General features: G+C 46.1%; 1 protein-coding gene across 2 annotated transcripts in view; it reads right to left on the bottom strand.

The window, feature by feature from the left end:
* HMCN1 (hemicentin 1) overlaps nucleotides 1-18,276 on the bottom strand; it is a 1,785,366-nt gene that overhangs the window by 365,180 nt on the left and 1,401,910 nt on the right. For both annotated transcript variants that reach the window (XM_069641364.1, XM_069641365.1), the window contains exons 79-80: nucleotides 16,855-16,992; nucleotides 16,618-16,752 (exon numbers count right to left, since the gene is read on the bottom strand). In XM_069641364.1, the coding sequence (XP_069497465.1) occupies nucleotides 16,618-16,752; nucleotides 16,855-16,992 (273 nt within the window). The remainder of the gene's footprint in view (nucleotides 1-16,617; nucleotides 16,753-16,854; nucleotides 16,993-18,276) is intronic.

Here is an 18,276-nt window from a genome sequence, read left to right as displayed (position 1 = left end):
CTTCTTAAGTTAGGTCATTGTCTTGTGATCTGGTTCAATCATTGACTGCATCTGAAAAACTTACCTGCTCTGCTGTTTAAGTTACTGTGTGCATATCCGAACCTATAGTGAATGCATATATTTGTATCATAGTGTTGTGCGGTAATACTACCTGTAAGAATCTATTTTACAGCATGTTAATAAGGCCTATAATAAATACATGTTTTTATACAAGGCTGTCGAAATTGAATTATTGTGTGCCCTACTGTGTGGATTCATTGAGGGCCCCTGACCCCACTCACATTTTCCTGAGACTAAGCCTTGACCTCTCTCCACGCTTACCTTGATTGGGTTTGGCTAACCTCTCAGAGTTCCCTGTTCACTATAACTTGGGTGGCCTCCTAAAATCTGTTCACCAGGCCAGATTCTAGAAATCCATCTTAACAGCCGCCCTAAGGTTTTCCCAAATTCCTGCTGCTTCCCCTTCCCAGTGACAGGTATCCAGGAAGGTACCAACTACACCCCGTAATCTAGGTTTCCTTGAGACAACCACTGGGTCTTCCCACTGATGGTAAAGAAAATGTGGTTACTGTGCATGTCCCATAATAACCCAGGATCCCAAGAAATCCAGTAAAGGAATTACCAATCATACAAGAGGAACCAGATAGATTTCCCGAGGAATTATAGATGGTTATACTGTGTTATAACCCATCGTTGGTGAATATGAATCAAATGATTCAAGTTATTATGCACCGCCTAAGTTAGACAGCACGCTATCAGGCGAGGTGGTTCTGCAATGGCTGACCCAGGAATAGGGCTGGATTTGGTGCAAGCTAGAGTAAGCCTGTTGAATGCCCTTCACGAAATGTGCCCCAGAAAAACAGGCTAGCCAAAAATACAAAACTGCAAACAGAATGAAGGGGAATTGTTCAGATGGATTTTCAGAATCCAGCCTGTGGGTGGATTCAGAGATGACAACCTATTATCATAAAAAGTAAAGACATTGACGATTAGCCAAACCCAGTTAAGGTATGGTAGCAGAGCAGTAAGGCTAAGACCTAGGAGGGTTGTGAGAGTGGTCTAGGGGTGCAATGGCACACACAGAGCAATCCATTCATATTTCAGTTAGCCAGAAAAGTATACAAATATACAATTATTTATTAGGCCTTACAATACACTCTAAACATATGAAAACCTCAGGTAAGCATTGTTACTAAGAACTTCAAAATACATTTATACATTCACTTTTGGGGGGGTATATGTAGAACCCCTACACTTTACCTTTGAGACAGTCAATACACAGTTGACATAATCATAAGCCATACGTCCAGTGACTGTAAGTGGTAAAGCAAGCGAAGAGTCAGAAAACCAGTTATTACAACACCACTAGACACAGGTAAGCAGTCAAGTAGAGAAAGGCAGTTAAACACTTAAAAGCAATCATAGAATGATATCCCTATCCTTAGTAAGTTCAGCCTTGGCATGAAATGGGGCACAGTGCCCAAAAGTTACCAGTTCCAGAAGTTATACTGTTAAGGTAGGTTTATTATTGAATTTGAACAATGTCTTTGGTCGTCGAGTCCTTGTTGGCAACGTGAGCACTCTTGCGATGCGCGTCGCCGGAAATTTTGGTGTTAGCGCCCTTATTTTTAGAGTGCCCAGTCGCCTGTCGCGGAAGCGGTGGCGGGGAGAGCTGACGACCCTTACGGTCGGCGGAAGACGTCGGTGGGCCCGGAGTCCCCGTTGGCGCTATGGCTGCCTTCATCTTCGACAAATGCGTGCCTGGGGGTATGTGCTTTGGTGTTTTTCTGTGTGCTTCCTTGTCGCCGGGGTGTTCATCCCCATAAACTGGGCGTGAGCCGGGCTTGTCGGGGCCGGGGACGGACGACGAGGAGCGTGAACGCTCCTTTGAGAGGTCTACAGCCTCCGTTATGGGGGCCGTGTAGTCACTGTCCTCGTCACACTCGGCGGCGGCGGCAGCGGGCGAGGAGTCAGGCCTAGACATGGCGTAGGCCGCCCATCTTTTGACCCTGCGGTCCTTTAGAGTTTTGGGCTTTAGTAATTTACAGGCCGCACAGCCGTCCTCCTGGTGATCGAGGGGTAAGCAACGGTTGCACCGTTTGTGCTTATCCTTCCAGGTATATTTACCCTTGCAAAGCGGGCAAAACCTAAATGGCGTCCTCTCCATAGCTGAGGGTATTAAGTGTGACTACGACCTCGAAAGAGAGGGAGGGGAAAGAGAAAGGCATTCTTAAAGAAAAGAAAGAAAGACCACAAAGCCCCACTCTCCCTACTGTGTATGGCCGGCGAGGCTGGCGAGGCCAGGCCACGTGTTCGGCAGCGCCGAAGGATCTCCTCCGCTCGTCCTTCCGGCGGAGAAACGGCTCTGCGTCGAGGGAGGGATCTACGTTATTGATATTAATAACAAACGACCAAAGGTCGAAGAAACTATTTGGCAATGTCTCTCGAGGAGCTCTGCATAAAGGCGACCAGTAGCTGGGCGGAAAAAAACAATCTGAGGGACCTCGACGCGTGAGGGATTGTGGGTACAACGCACGTCATTATAGGGATAGTGTTACAGACACGCCTTGTCGACGTCCCCTTTTCGACTACGAAAAACAAAATGCAATACTCCGCAGTGACCACTGGATGTCGGACCTATGCACAGCATGTGATTCTAAGCAGATTAGCAAACATCAGAAACATTTTTACCATTGTTTGCATTATTTGAGTACAGTCGAGTTAACTATGAATGGCTATTAAACGTGGCTAATGCCCTAAAATGTCTGCGACACACAATATCTTTTTGCTTCTTTGGCCATATTGTTGTTTGGCCTTCTTCCTGCCTTGCCAGATCTGGAAATTCCTTATACGGTCATGCACCCACCCAGAAAAGCTGCTGCTTTCGCAGGCTAGAGCTGCCTTTGTGTTTGTGTGTGTGTGTGTGTGTAACCCAGGAACGTAGTGGAACTGCATAGTTCCACTCTGCATCCTTGGTGCCAGAAAGTCTAGGTGTGGGGCATACATGAAACCAGTAGTTATCCCTGATTGGATAACTACTGGCTGTTTGAATGGTGCAGATCTTTACCATTGGTGGGCTTGGACTTGCTTCCAGCTTAGAATTTGGAAAAGAGGACCTCTGCAGCCATTTCTTCAGATCCTCTTTGGAGCCAGGAATGCCTCAAAGAACAGCCTACAGAAGATCTAAAGGTGACTCCTATATTTGTCCAGCTTCCCTTCCTGTGGCCAACCCGGTGATGCCCTGTTTGACTACCTGATCGCTGAAGACCCTGAGTGGGACTTCAGCCCTTGGACTAGAGGGAACCACTAGTCTCGATCCCTTTCTTCAGGATCCTGTCCTTCTGAGTCTCTGGAAGCGTTCCTGGACTGCTCGTTGGAATGACCAGCTCTCTCATGGGATACCTCACCAGAAGCATTGCTGTTCTGCATACGAGTCCGGGACTCCGGTGGTCGCTAGCTGGTGCCCCAAGGCACCTTCTCCCTGAATTTCAGCTGTCTGTGAGAGCTTCTGTGATCGCGACTGAAGGGATGCCTTTCATCGACTCTGTGCGGAGATCGTCACTGATACTCACCTTCCTCCAACCTGTGAAGTGTCCTTTAGAGGCCTGCATTGGTGGTTCTTGCATTTCTTCACTGACAGAGGTTGCATCTTGCAGTTGCACCAGACTAGAAGAATTCTTGAAACCACAACTCCTGGGGACCTCTGATCAGAACCAATGGCAGAAGATTGAGCCCCCTGCCGCCCCCAAAATATCCACAAAGTCATCTGGGAAAATCAGAGTCAGGGTGTAAGCAAACACAGTATATTTGTCCCCCCTTGTCCTCCATAGAATATCATTGGGAACAAGTCCATTCGTCTCCTTATTCCATTCACTCACCTTTTGGTCGTCGAACCTGGGTCAAGTATCTTACCCCTGGGTTAACCTTTGGTCTGGAATAGAGGAAAACACATACTTACCTCTGGTAGAATTGTTGTGAAACTCTAAAACTATCACCAACACAAGCTCATTGAAACCTACTTGCAGAGACAGCAGTCTGGTGAGAAAATGACTGTGGCTCCTGTGACCTTTGGGCACAAGGCCCCAATCTTCTTAGGGTTTGGACTTCTTAAGTTAGGTCATTGTCTTGTGATCTGGTTCAATCATTGACTGCATCTGAAATACTTACCTGCTCTGCTGTTTAAGTTACTGTGTGCATATCCGAACCTATAGTGAATGCATATATTTGTATCATAGTGTTGTGCGGTAATACTACCTGTAAGAATCTATTTTACAGCATGTTAATAAGGCCTATAATAAATACATGTTTTTATACAAGGCTGTCGAAATTGAATTATTGTGTGCCCTACTGTGTGGATTCATTGAGGGCCCCTGACCCCACTCACATTTTCCTGAGACTAAGCCTTGACCTCTCTCCACGCTTACCTTGATTGGGTTTGGCTAACCTCTCAGAGTTCCCTGTTCACTATAACTTGGGTGGCCTCCTAAAATCTGTTCACCAGGCCAGATTCTAGAAATCCATCTTAACAGCCGCCCTAAGGTTTTCCCAAATTCCTGCTGCTTCCCCTTCCCAGTGACAGGTATCCAGGAAGGTACCAACTACACCCCGTAATCTAGGTTTCCTTGAGACAACCACTGGGTCTTCCCACTGATGGTAAAGAAAATGTGGTTACTGTGCATGTCCCATAATAACCCAGGATCCCAAGAAATCCAGTAAAGGAATTACCAATCATACAAGAGGAACCAGATAGATTTCCCGAGGAATTATAGATGGTTATACTGTGTTATAACCCATCGTTGGTGAATATGAATCAAATGATTCAAGTTATTATGCACCGCCTAAGTTAGACAGCACGCTATCAGGCGAGGTGGTTCTGCAATGGCTGACCCAGGAATAGGGCTGGATTTGGTGCAAGCTAGAGTAAGCCTGTTGAATGCCCTTCACGAAATGTGCCCCAGAAAAACAGGCTAGCCAAAAATACAAAACTGCAAACAGAATGAAGGGGAATTGTTCAGATGGATTTTCAGAATCCAGCCTGTGGGTGGATTCAGAGATGACAACCTATTATCATAAAAAGTAAAGACACTGACGATTAGCCAAACCCAGTTAAGGTATGGTAGCAGAGCAGTAAGGCTAAGACCTAGGAGGGTTGTGAGAGTGGTCTAGGGGTGCAATGGCACACACAGAGCAATCCATTCATATTTCAGTTAGCCAGAAAAGTATACAAATATACAATTATTTATTAGGCCTTACAATACACTCTAAACATATGAAAACCTCAGGTAAGCATTGTTACTAAGAACTTCAAAATACATTTATACATTCACTTTTGGGGGGGTATATGTAGAACCCCTACACTTTACCTTTGAGACAGTCAATACACAGTTGACATAATCATAAGCCATACGTCCAGTGACTGTAAGTGGTAAAGCAAGCGAAGAGTCAGAAAACCAGTTATTACAACACCACTAGACACAGGTAAGCAGTCAAGTAGAGAAAGGCAGTTAAACACTTAAAAGCAATCATAGAATGATATCCCTATCCTTAGTAAGTTCAGCCTTGGCATGAAATGGGGCACAGTGCCCAAAAGTTACCAGTTCCAGAAGTTATACTGTTAAGGTAGGTTTATTATTGAATTTGAACAATGCCAGTGGTTGTTGTTAAGAGTTCCATAAATCAGGAAAACTTCAGGTATGTGTCTCTCCCAGGCCCGCCATTTTAGAGAAGGCGCAGGGGGGGCATTTGACCAGACTACCACCAATCTTAGTCAGGCAAGGGAGAGATAGAGGCAAGACTTTATGCCCATATAACCCTGTAGAGGGAAGGGCGGGGTGGAATAGGAAGTATGACTTATTCCCTCACTCCAATTCTTCCAGGGACCATTTCAGGGGTTCCTAAATCTGCTGACTCTTACTTATGTGATATGTCCAGTTGAGGGAGGCCCAGGGACAGCACGTGCAGAGGTCAGTTTCAGCTTTGGGATTGGGTCCAAATAGTATGTGGTTCTGGTGATATGGTTCTGAAGACTGGGCAGCTGACACCCTTGGCATGAAGAGATACATAATTAAAATAATAATTTAATAAATAATAATACAACAATGCAGACTTCCACAGGACAAGTGACCTCAGGAGACCTCCAGGATACAAAGAACGTGGGATTTGGCAGAAGTCACCACAATAGGGAGACGACCAGAGGCATTGCTGTGGGTGGGGGGGGGGGGGCTGAGGAGGCTATAGCCTTTTGGATGTAGCCCCGGATAAATACTCAGGGGATACAACCAAAAGGCTGGCTACCCCCGAGTCCCGACAGACCTGACATTAGCGTAGCCCAGGATCTTTTCCAGACCTAGCAACTCCCCTGGTGGTGACAATCGATTTTTGGTTGACGAACAAAGGAGCAGACCCTGCAGGGCTTCCGTTGGGACTGTAAGGCTGAAAGTGCAGGGGAAGGTGACTTGTAACACAAGTTGAAGATCCTCCAAGTTCCAAGAACGCACTCAGAATGGTGATGGATGCAGCGAGGTAGCACAAGAGAGAGATGGTCCGTACACTTTATTGTCCAGGGTAATGTTAAAAGGCTAAGCAGGCAAAGGCCTTTGCACAGGAGCTGTGACGGTTGTTCCCGCTGGTCCTGGGGTTGAAGCAACAAGGGGGGCCTTCTTGAGATCATCAGGACAGAGGAGCAGGGCTTCACTGGGAATGCTGGTGAGCTGCAAGAGGTGTACACAGGTCTTCAGTGGGCTTCACTTCTTTGTAGGGGTCTTTGTCTCAATGTATATCTGTCGAATGGCTGCAGGTGTACTCCTTTAATCCAAGAATTGGACAGGAGTTTCTACAAGTCCACTATTAGTAAGGTTCTGCACCATTCAAACTGGCTGTGACTGTCCAGTTATGGACAGCCACTGACCAAACATTCTGCTCAGCAACAGACACGCTGTGACATGGATGTGGACTGGGACAAAGCCCCCACATCCAACCACACACACAGACCAATACTTTGTCTGGGAAAGCAGATGCTTTCCCCGGGAAAGAGCTTTCCTAATACAGCAATTCTGGACCCAAGATGGCAGAAAGAAGGCCAATGTACAAAATGGCCAAAGGACAGGTGAAAATGCCATGGCATGGCGATTTTAGAGTATATGGTACTTTTTACGGCATTATGTAGTAAAATGCAAAAGTGCACAAGTAAAAAGTCAAAAACACGGTAGAAATAAATCTGATGCCATTAGCCCATTGTGGAAATATTGCATTTGTAACCACAAAGTTACAAAAGAAAATGTTATAAGGATACAAACGTATCCTAACCACACTTCACTTTAGGGTGATGTGTGAAATCCACTAAGGGAGACATAAGCCCTTGCTGGGAGTTTGCCGGTATCCCTCAGGCAATACCGGTGGGATACCAGCAAACTCCACTTATGTCTCCACCGCCCGATATGCCGGTATTACCGGGATATTATGGGTGGCAGAGTGCCGGTAAGTTCTCATTCCCATGGAGTCCATGTGATGGGATTGCCGGTATTAGGGGTGCCGGGGCCAGTAATTGCAGCAATTATTTTCCGGTAGTGGCCTGAACTCCCTGCAGGTCAGCAAGTTCATCACTCCGTCGACGAGTACATCGTGAATGACTCATTCTACGAGGTCTGCTCGTCCTTCGATGGCTGTGACTTCAAGGGGTGCGTCCATGACTGTCACCTTTACCACAGCTACAATACCCACGTCCAGGGTTTCTCTACCGCCTAGGCCTGCGTCAGCGGTTTAGACGATGATACCGTCAACGATGGCACAGGCACCCTTCGTCACAACGTTACCGAAGGACTCTGAATTAGAGAGAGACATGCCTCCAGCTCTGGACTTCCTGCCCAGGCCCACCAAGGCTGCACCACTCATCATTCTGACACCTCTGGGATCCCCAGAAGGTCTCCAGCGATCTACCATAAAACAATGGGGAACCCCAGGGGTAGGAAAGCTAACCAGTCATCCCTGCTATCATCAATTATAAAATGAACGCATAGAGCGGTCGCTAGAGGACCATCCCACAAGCAGAGCTAACATGTAGGGTGGGCGTAGCAAAAAGGTGAGAGTGATTAACAATTCAATAATCACTCAGTGCAATACATTTAATATTCAGATATTTAATCGGATGGGCAACAGTTCCAGGTTCTAAAAAATTTCATATAGAGAAGGAAATACACTTGATAGCCAACAGAGCACAATGCAGATCAATTGACAATTACCCAATCACATAGAGGTTGATCATCTTCAAATTAATCGACACATCATGATAAACACAGTATTACAAATGCACAACACTATACAATCACAAAATATGTAGACAAAATAAAGTAATACATTTAAGAAAACAATGCAAAAAGATTGGGGACCATAGAAACTAAAGAGGGAAAGTTGGCAAAATAGAAATCTTTCCTAATAGTTATTTGGAGTCGTGCTTCATTGTTAGCATTTTTGGAAAATTAAACACATTTTAAACTCAAGCTCCTAAAATGGAGGAGCCCAACACTTTAATATTATATAGTCGATCACCGAGCATACATGTGTAGAGGAGCAGATGGATGTATTATCACAAAGGGCGGCTCCCACAGAGGCGGCTCCATATCGTGTCTGCAGGTGTCAGCAGGGGAAGCCAGTGGTCAGCCGTCAACCAGCAAGGACTAGCACGCTAGGACTGGCTTGGGTGGGGAGCACAGCAAATACTCTACACTGGAAGCCCCGCCACTTAACAAACTTACCTACACCTATACAATACTGTTATAATTTTCCTTTGCCTGCCTCTCTCCCTTTGTACAGGACTCTCAAAGCTAATTGCATTGTTAGGTAGCTGTGTTTAGTCCTGTACACAAATTGCATTGTAAGGTAGCTGTGTTTAGTCTTGTACACAAATTGCATTGTTAGTTATAGGCCTCTTTCCAACTATACATGACTCTCAAAGCTAGCTGTGTTTAGTCTTCTACACAAATTGCATTGTTAGGTACAGGCCTCTCTCCCACTATACAGGACGCTCAGAGCTAGCAGTGCCTAGTCTTGTACACAAATTGCATCAAGAGGTATAGGCTTCTCTCCCACTATACAGGACTCTCAAAACTAGCTGTGTTTACTCCTGTACACAAAATGCATTGTTAGGTAGCTGCGTTTAGTCTTATACACAAATTGTATTGTTAGGTAGTTGTGTCTAGTCTTGTACACAAACTGCACTGTTAGGTATAGGCCCCTCTCCTACTATACTGGACTTTCAAAGCTAGCTGTGTTTAGTCTTGTACACAAATTGCATTGTTAGGTAGCTGCGTTTAGTCTTATACACAAATTGTATTGTTAGGTAGTTGTGTCTAGTCTTGTACACAAACTGCACTGTTAGGTATAGGCCCCTCTCCTACTATACAGGACTCTCAAAGTTAGCTGTGTTTAATCTTGTACACAAATTGCATTGTAAGGTAGCTGTGTTTAGTCTTGTACACAAATTGCATTGTTAGGTAGCTGTGTTCAGTCTTGTACAGAAATTGCATTGTTAGGTAGCTGTGTTTAGTCTTATACACAAATTGCATTGTTAGGTAGCTGTGTCTAGTCTTGTACACACATTGCATTGTTAGGTACAGGCCTCTCTCCCACTATACAGGACTCTCAAAGCTAGCAGTGCTTAGTCTTGTACACAAATTGCATAGAGAGGTATAGGCCTCTCTCCCACTATACAGGACTCTCTAAACTAGCTGTGTTTACTCCTGTACACAAAATGCATTGTTAGGTAGCTGTGTTTAGCCTTGTAAACAAATTGCATTGTTAGGTAGCAGTGTTTAGTCTTATACACACATTGCATCGCTAGGTATATGCTTCTCTCCCACTATACAGGACTCTCAAAGCTAGCTGTGTTTAGTCTTGTACACAAATTGCATTGTTAGGTAGCAGTGTCTAGTCTTGTACACAAATTGCATTGTTAGGTAACTTGTTTAACCTTGTACACAAATTGCATTGTTAGGTGTAGGCTTCTCTCCCACTATACAAGGCTCCCAAACCTTACTCTGTTGGTCCTGTACCCAATCGGTATTGTTAGATAGCTGTGTTTAGTCTTGCACTGTTAGGTTTAAGCCTCTCTCACAGGATACAGGATTCTCAAAGCTAGCAGCAGTGTTCAGTCTTGTACACAAGGTAGTTCTGCCCTACTTTGCACTCAACCTGCATCGTTAAACTTAGGGTTAAATCTTTAACACAGTCATCTAGGTGCCATGGCACTCACTGGCCGCAACCGGGCAACTCCCTGGCGCAACTCTAACCCCATTGGGACCCACCGCAGTCTCTCATCACCCCCGCTGTCACACAGCCTACCCTTCTTCCACAGTGCACTTCCAACTGGCATCCCTCACCCCACTCCAACCATACCCTCCTGCCTCAATCTGTCACACTCTCCCCCACCCATAGATCATGCTTTGCACAAATAAGAACGGCAAGATGGAGAGACGATTAGATAGCACCCCCCACACAACACCCAATCCCTGACACCGCCCACTCACATTCCCCCCACCCAACTGCAGACCACTCCCAACTCCCACCTCCCCTCACTTAGCGCAGCAAGAGAAGCGCTAGCCAATACTCCACTCACCAGAGAACCACCCACCCTCTCCCATACACCCATGACCGCACATAATGCAAGGAAAGGGTGAGACCGCAGTCACCTAATGCCCCCCCTAGCATCAGCCATTCTCCGACACAGTTTGCAATCACTGCCACCGAAATATAGGAGCGAAACCTCACTGCCCGCACCCAACCCAGTCTTAGCTCTCTTCCCCTCTGTCCCATGTCCTCCCACTCCAACTACTCCCTCATCCCCACTCTCCACCTCCCCCCTTCCATTCCCTCCTCACTGCCTTACTCCAAAATCCTTGCCACCCCCCCACCCACAAAGGCGTCCCTCCAAATATCCTGCACCCCCATCAACGTCAGGTCTGTATCCAAAAACAAACTCCACATCTACGACCTCATCACAGAAGAAAACCCAGATATCCTTTTCATTACTGAGACCTGGTTCTCGGATGATTACGAACCGGACCTTCCCACCTGGCTACACTCTAACCGTTCGGAACAGATCTCGTAGGGGAGGTGGGCTTGCATTATTACACAAAGACCAATTCAAGCTTTTAACCAAGGACACCTCCACCAGCACCACAGACTACGCATCCCTCCTGGTAAAACTCCACCTCGTACCATCCACCTCACACAGCTTCCTACTCATCTCACCCCAGCTATAACAAAAACTTAGCAGGCACATTTGTTGAAGCTCTGGCTGCCAACCTTATCCAACACCCAACTCTCACCATCCTAGGAGACTTCAATATATGGTTCGACTCACCATCAAATCCCATGACGAGGTCACTCGCAGATAGTCTAGATCCACTCAACCTGAAACAGCACACATCCACCCCCACCCACACGAGAGGCCACACCTTCAATGCAATATCCAGCACCACAAACATATCCACCCAACCCCCGCGCCCACTGTCATCATCTAATCACTCAGCACTCTGTTTCACCATACCGCTCAACACTGTAGTCAGCGGCCAACACCCAACACGTCCACCACAAACTGCTCCCACTACTTTCCAATTATGGAACAAAGTGATTATCACCTCAGATCTTGAATTCTCACTCCGCAACTCCCTCAACTCACTCTTCCTAGCGGAAGGACCCCCGGCTATTGATTCCTTCGACCTCTGGCTTACCAAGGGCTTCAAACCCCTCACCCCGTCAAAATGTTCCCCACAGAGGTGCGGACCATCCCTGAGGTGGTTCACCCCCAATCTCAAACCCCTCAAAACTCTCAAGCACTGTCTTGAACGGGTCTGGAGAGCCCAAAACAAAACCGCCCTAGCAAGGACAATCAGAATCTACAGATCAGAAATCAGAAAAAGCAAGAAATCATTCTATGGTAACCGAATCTAAATGCCCGCAACTCAAGTAAGGAACTACATAAAATCATAGCAGAATTCAAATCACCTTTATGTTCTCGCCTGACCATTCCATCTCCCAAGCCTTATGCGAAACCCTCTCGCTCCACTTCTACAATGCCGCCAATGAAAGACACAACGTCATCATCGCCAAATTAAAAATCCTACCACCACCGCCCACCCGCCCACAGAACCCCACACAAACCCCACCCCATTCACAACGCTCTTTCGATTCTTTCTCTCCCATCACACACCAAGAATTCCTGTCGCTGGTAGCGGTCAGCCACCAGTAAGGCTCTCCTGAAGACCCGTGCCCACCCACAATGCTGAAGAAAATACTAACCGCCAACTGTGCAGGTAATGTCGCTTGCGCAATACTTGACCACTCACTCACATCAGGATCCTTCCTGAATGCCCTAAAAACATCCTACACCAAACCTATTATCAAAAAAACGACGTTTGACCCACTTCTTCCTCAAAACTACCGACCTATCTCTAATACACGTTTCATCGCCAAATTGATTGACCGTGCGGCTTACAAACAGCTTGGCCAATTTGCTGAAGCCAATAAACTCCTAGACCCAGCACAATCACGTTTCAGACCACTAGGGGGAACAGAAGCCTCCCTAGTCTCCATCTTGGATGACAGAAAAAGAACAGCCGACGCAGATGGCTGCGCGTTTCTCATCCTTCCTATCCCTTTCTGCTGCTTTCAATACCATTGATCATATGATTCTATTAGACAGACTACAAACACTAGGAATCAAAAGCACAGCACATTCGTAGATTTCTTCCTTCATCTCTAACCGGTCGCAAATCATGCATCTCGACCAATTCACATCCATATCATGTCCAGTTTGCAAAGGTGTTCCCCAAGGAGCATCCACGCCACTGCTAATCTTCAACTTCTACATACAACCCAATCCCGCAATCATTCGTTCGTACAACCTTACCTGCTACAACTACGCAGATGATACCCAGATCATCCTCAAAATCCCAAATTTTGAAGGATCCGGCAGCCCGGACCTGTCATCGTGCCTCTCTGATATTGATCACTGGATGGCAACCAACCACCTCATCCTCAACCCTGGGAAAACCGAAATCCTACTCTGCAAGAAAGCATCACTCATCCCCCAACCGATCGCTTGGCCCAAATCACTAGGACAAGCACTGGCACCTTCAAATGTGGTTAAAAATCTTGGATGCGTATTCAAAACCTGTTTCTTCCACTTACGTATCCTCAGGCGGATTTTCCCCTACCTCACCTATCCCCACCGCTTCTCGGCTATCAACTTCATCATCCTCTCCCACCTTGACTATGCAAACTGCCTCTACCTAGGAGCCCCCGCATCCCAAGTACGGAAACGGCAAAGAATCCAAAATGCGGCAGCGCACCTGCTCATTAACCTTCCTGCCAGAGAAAACATCAGCCCTACCCTGAGAGTCCTCGAATGGCTCCCTATTGTCCCATCGCGCAATCCACAACACTGGCTCTGAATTCCTGCAAGACAAAATTGTCCCATACCAACCTTCCAGGAACCTCAGATCTGGAAATGCATTTCGCCTAGTGATCCCATCGAATAGCTCCATAAGAATTGGCGGCTCCTCATCTACGTCCAAGCTCCAATCATCTGGAATTCCATCCCCTTACACATTCGCAACATGAAAACCACCTGAAACTCCGGAAGGCCCTTAAAACCTGGCTCTTCCCAATACTCTCCTAAGCCACTGCACCCCGTGAACACACCACCAATAAACTCAACCGCTTTCAATCACAACTCAGGGGCCGGCAGCTCTTGTAGTGGTTTCAGCTGACACACCACCACATACCGCTCAACAACACGGCCTGCCGACTAGTACTACAGGTAAGCCAGCAGCTTTCATTGTGGCATTGCTGATCCACCATCAACCCACCCACAACAACATTCCCACCCGACAAGCACACGAGCTAAGCCAGTAGCCTTCGCTGTGGCTACACTCGCATCATATTCACTGCGCCCCTGCCCACCAGTCCACATGGGAGACGACTAACAATAAAATAAGTGGCCCAGGTTAGCACATGCACATCATTAACTATTCACGGCCACTGTTAACCTGCATCGCTCATCCATGGAAACTCCCAACACTAGCAATCCCCCACCACAAACCTATTTCCCAAGCTAGGTAAACAAACCATCAATGACTGTCACATTACGGATACCACTATACAATAGGCCGAAACCTACGGCCTCTCAAGCCTAAGATCCCCTCCACCTACATCAACCTAGGTGTAGCCTCCTCCGTTTGTTCATTATATGTTGAGACCTCCTGCACTGTGAAACATGGGCCACCTGCCCACCATACAGGATTCTCAATTATAGGTGAAGCCTCCACCTTGGCTTACTATATGACGAATCATACTGCAGGGTGATACCTAGGCCTCTCTCCCACTATACAGAATCATCAAATCTAGACGTAGCCGCAATCTAGGTTTGCCATATGCTTAAACATACAGCACTTTGAAACATAGGCCTTTCTCCCACTGTACTGGATCCTCTAATCTAGGTTTTGACTCCATCTCTGTTTATTATACGCTGATACCGGCTACAGTTTGAAACTTAGGCCCATCGCTACAGGACTCTCAATTCTAGACCCGGACAAATAAGCAATCCCACAGTCTACAGTACGTATAAATCACACCACTAGTGTGGACACAGGCCGCAGGCGGGGCAAAACATCCATGCACGATAGAACATGTCTACGGCTAAGCACATCCGGCCTAGTTTCACACATAGCCGTCCAGACTGAAACAGCCGATGTACCCCAACACCTCTGCCACTAGCATACAGCGACAACCACCCAAAAGGAATCCGGTATAGCTGGTCTCACATAGACTCTCCTCAACAATAGCAATATATCTCTAACCCTCAAGAACACCCACCCATGTGTCTGAACTCTACTGGGCTGCCTAGTTTAGCCTTGCCAGCCACCTAAGTCTTAGAACGGCAACATGCACACACACATCAAAGCTAATCTCCCTAGAATCTCCAACCACATCAACTATAGTCACCAAGGCCGTTCCAACCAAGGAAAAAGCGCATTGAGGCCACACAAGTGGGGAAAGAGCGCAATATAAATAATCAAATACAATACAATACAAAACAACTCCTGCCCCCTCATCACAGTCATACTGGAACAGCAGGAGAAGGGCTCTATATGGGACTCCATGTGTTATGCCTATACCGCATTGATTGTACTAGAGACGATATGCACTCAGATAACCGTATCAAATGTACCCTCGCACTGAAGGAGTGGAAGGATGTCGTGTGGAGGGATGTCAGGACGTACCACTGGATATCATGTAGTGCTGAGTGAAATCTGACGTGAGCAGACTGATGTCATAACAAAGTTATACGAGGACATACTGAAACAATATGAAAATGCTGACAAAGTAACGATGTGACTGAAGTGATAAGAGAAACATGTACGCAATGATAAAGTAATCATATATACAAAGAAGAATGAAGTAACTTGTTGACCAATAAGTGTAAATACGCAGCAAAGCAGGGTAGATGAGACACATAGACACTTGCTATAGAGGAAAATATAATGTGGCAAGGACAGCCATGATAGGAAAATGGGAGCTGGCTCGTGCAAAGATTCAGTTCAGCTACCTCATAAACAGACCAGGGCTGCAGAGACAGGAGTCTATGTTGGCCTGAAATACCAGGGGAGGCAAACGGATACGTCATGGACGTGAGACCTATTTCTCTTACATTAAAGAAGAAGAAAACATTTGCAAGAGCCAACGTATTGGACAATTAACAACGGATTAGGCTCTTAAAAGATGGAGTAAGCAAGTCTCTAGAGGCCAAGAGGAGCAATGACACCCAGTATAAATAAATCAAATAGCAGTAAATAGGATACATTTGCGGTCTCCTCACACATTATCCAAAAGTCGAAAACAAGAGCTATTCATTAAGCTTTGGATGAAGATAGTGATGTGCTCATACTCCCCTGAATGTCCCAGAACAGAGAGCAGCCTACAAGGTCAACTACAGATGGGAAAATCTGGCTCATGGCTGGACTGATGAGAGATGATGAACTCATTGGGAAAGTGGGGAGTAATCTGACATGACTCAAGCACCTGGGTTTCGCTTTGCTTACGTGCTGCTAGCCGAGCCGAAAGTCCAAGGTTGAGTGGGAATGCCAACGATCAGTGGGTCTATGGGGCAACCTGCTATGCAATGTTGCACAGATCAATTCAATGCCATTTTGTCTGCTATAATCAGCATTATATGTATTTAGAGGTAGTTCTGGGCGTGCCTCACAGATAAGTGACAGCCAATGAAGTACTAACCCATATGTATTCTATAAGTAGATTTGTTCCCCTAACCAATCCCTCCCGTTGATAGGTTTTACTGGTTGCCACGTAGGATGACATCATAGATGACGCATAATGGGGTATAAAACCTCTGTGTAATCAAGTTTGTGTGTGAGTGTGCATGCATCAGTCCGATGTCTGCCAGTTTTCCCTAATATATTAAATTGAGAATAAAGTAGTACTTTGCCATATTCTTTGAGTCTGTCCGGTTATTTGGTCTGTGATCTTTATTGGTAATCCCATCCAGCACAAGCAACGCTTCAAGGTTCTAGAGCATACATGATTTATACATTTCCTCTTTACCTTGTACTTTGAGCTTGATCCTGCCCAGCGCAGTCCCGGCTGGATTTTGGGCAACACATATATATGTACCAGCATCCTCGATCACAGCTTTTGAAATGTGCAGACCTCCACTGGGGAGCACTGAATAGCCACCTCCTGAAAGAAACACATTATTCAAATGTTACTGCTAGGAATGTGCTCTCATGTTAAGAAATATTGCGGGACGAAGCCTAAATAAACTCCAAAATGTATCCATACCTGGATTGATAATATTGATGCCCTCCTTTTGCCAAGTAATTGTGGGCCTCGGTGTGCCAAGTGCCTCACATGGTAAAATAACTGGGTTGTTTAGAATTACGTCCATTTCATCAGGCTGACCATAGATGATGGGGAGCTCTTTGAAAAGAAAAGAAAAGAAAAGAAAAGAAAAGAAAAGAAAGAGGGTGTTGGTTAATGTGACATATTCCTTAGGTCTTCATAGGAATCAAAACCATGTATTTTAAAAAGATTTTGGAAGCCACTTGTAACTTCTGCATCGTAAATGAATGAACAAAGCATGCTGAGATAAAGACCACTGGCCCATAACCATGAATCATTGAGATTTGTTTGGGGGTAGACATGTAGGCCTCAAAAGAAATGTGATGTAGCGTAAAGGTGGGGTATGTGCATCTCTTGCCATGGAACAAACTAACTTCTAAGCAAACAATGGCAATCTACTAATGACCAGCTAACATCGCTCTTCAATGTTGCATATCCTGGAGGGCCCAGCATAGACATTTAATGGAATATCAAATGCGCTTTGATCAGCCAGATATCCATGCAGTATGGAATAAGTTAATTACCTGTAAATCCGGTTCTCCCGCATTGGTATCTTTCATAGATTCACATGCTGTGAATATTTCCTGTCGTCAGGCTGGGAATCCTCTGTAACATTGAGTAGCATAAACTTAAAATGAAAAACTTTCAGTCACTTTTGTGCTCTATCACAGTCCTTTATGGTCATACTGCCCACAGCCAATAGGAACACCTCATTTAGCTCCTCCCCTGTCAGCCATCTTCGGATTTGGCATGTGCACTTGAGTGGCAGTAAGAGCCAAAAGATGAGCCATGCGAGGTAGGTGGGAGGGTAGCATGTGTATCTATGAAAGATACCAATGCGAAGAACCGGAGTTACAGGTAAGTAACTTATTCCTTCTCCAGCATTAGATCTTTCATAGATTCACATGCTGTGAATAGATTACAAAGCAGTATTACAACAATACACATGGGCGGAGGAAAGCTCCCAGCATAATTTACGACTGGCGACTTACTGACCTCACGCAAAAAGGTTCAGCAGAACGACTGGCCGACTCTAGATTCTTCTGCGGATTGTCTGTCGAAAGAGTAGAACCTGGTGAATGTATGCACTGATCTCCAGGTGGCTGTACGGCAGATGTCATGCAGCGGGACTTCGGAGAGAAAAGCAGTAGTTGCAGCCACTGCTCTGGTGTAGTGCCCCCGGGGGCCTGCCGGGAAGTGGCCTGTTGATGGCAGAATGAGATGCAGGCTGCAATTCATCTTGAAATGGAGGACGTTGAGAGAGCCTTCCCGGGCCCAGAATGCCCAAATGAAACAAACAGTTGATCCGTTGTACGTATTGACTTAGTACATGCCACATAGTACTTGAGGACATACCCAGCA

Source organism: Ambystoma mexicanum, chromosome 1q (genome assembly GCF_040938575.1).
Source record: "Ambystoma mexicanum isolate Mex_15411 chromosome 1q, UKY_AmexF1_1, whole genome shotgun sequence".
In the NCBI taxonomy this organism is placed as follows: Eukaryota; Metazoa; Chordata; class Amphibia; order Caudata; family Ambystomatidae; genus Ambystoma; species Ambystoma mexicanum.
Note: the sequence above shows the minus strand (reverse complement) of the source record. Positions and strands in the feature narration are given on the sequence as shown.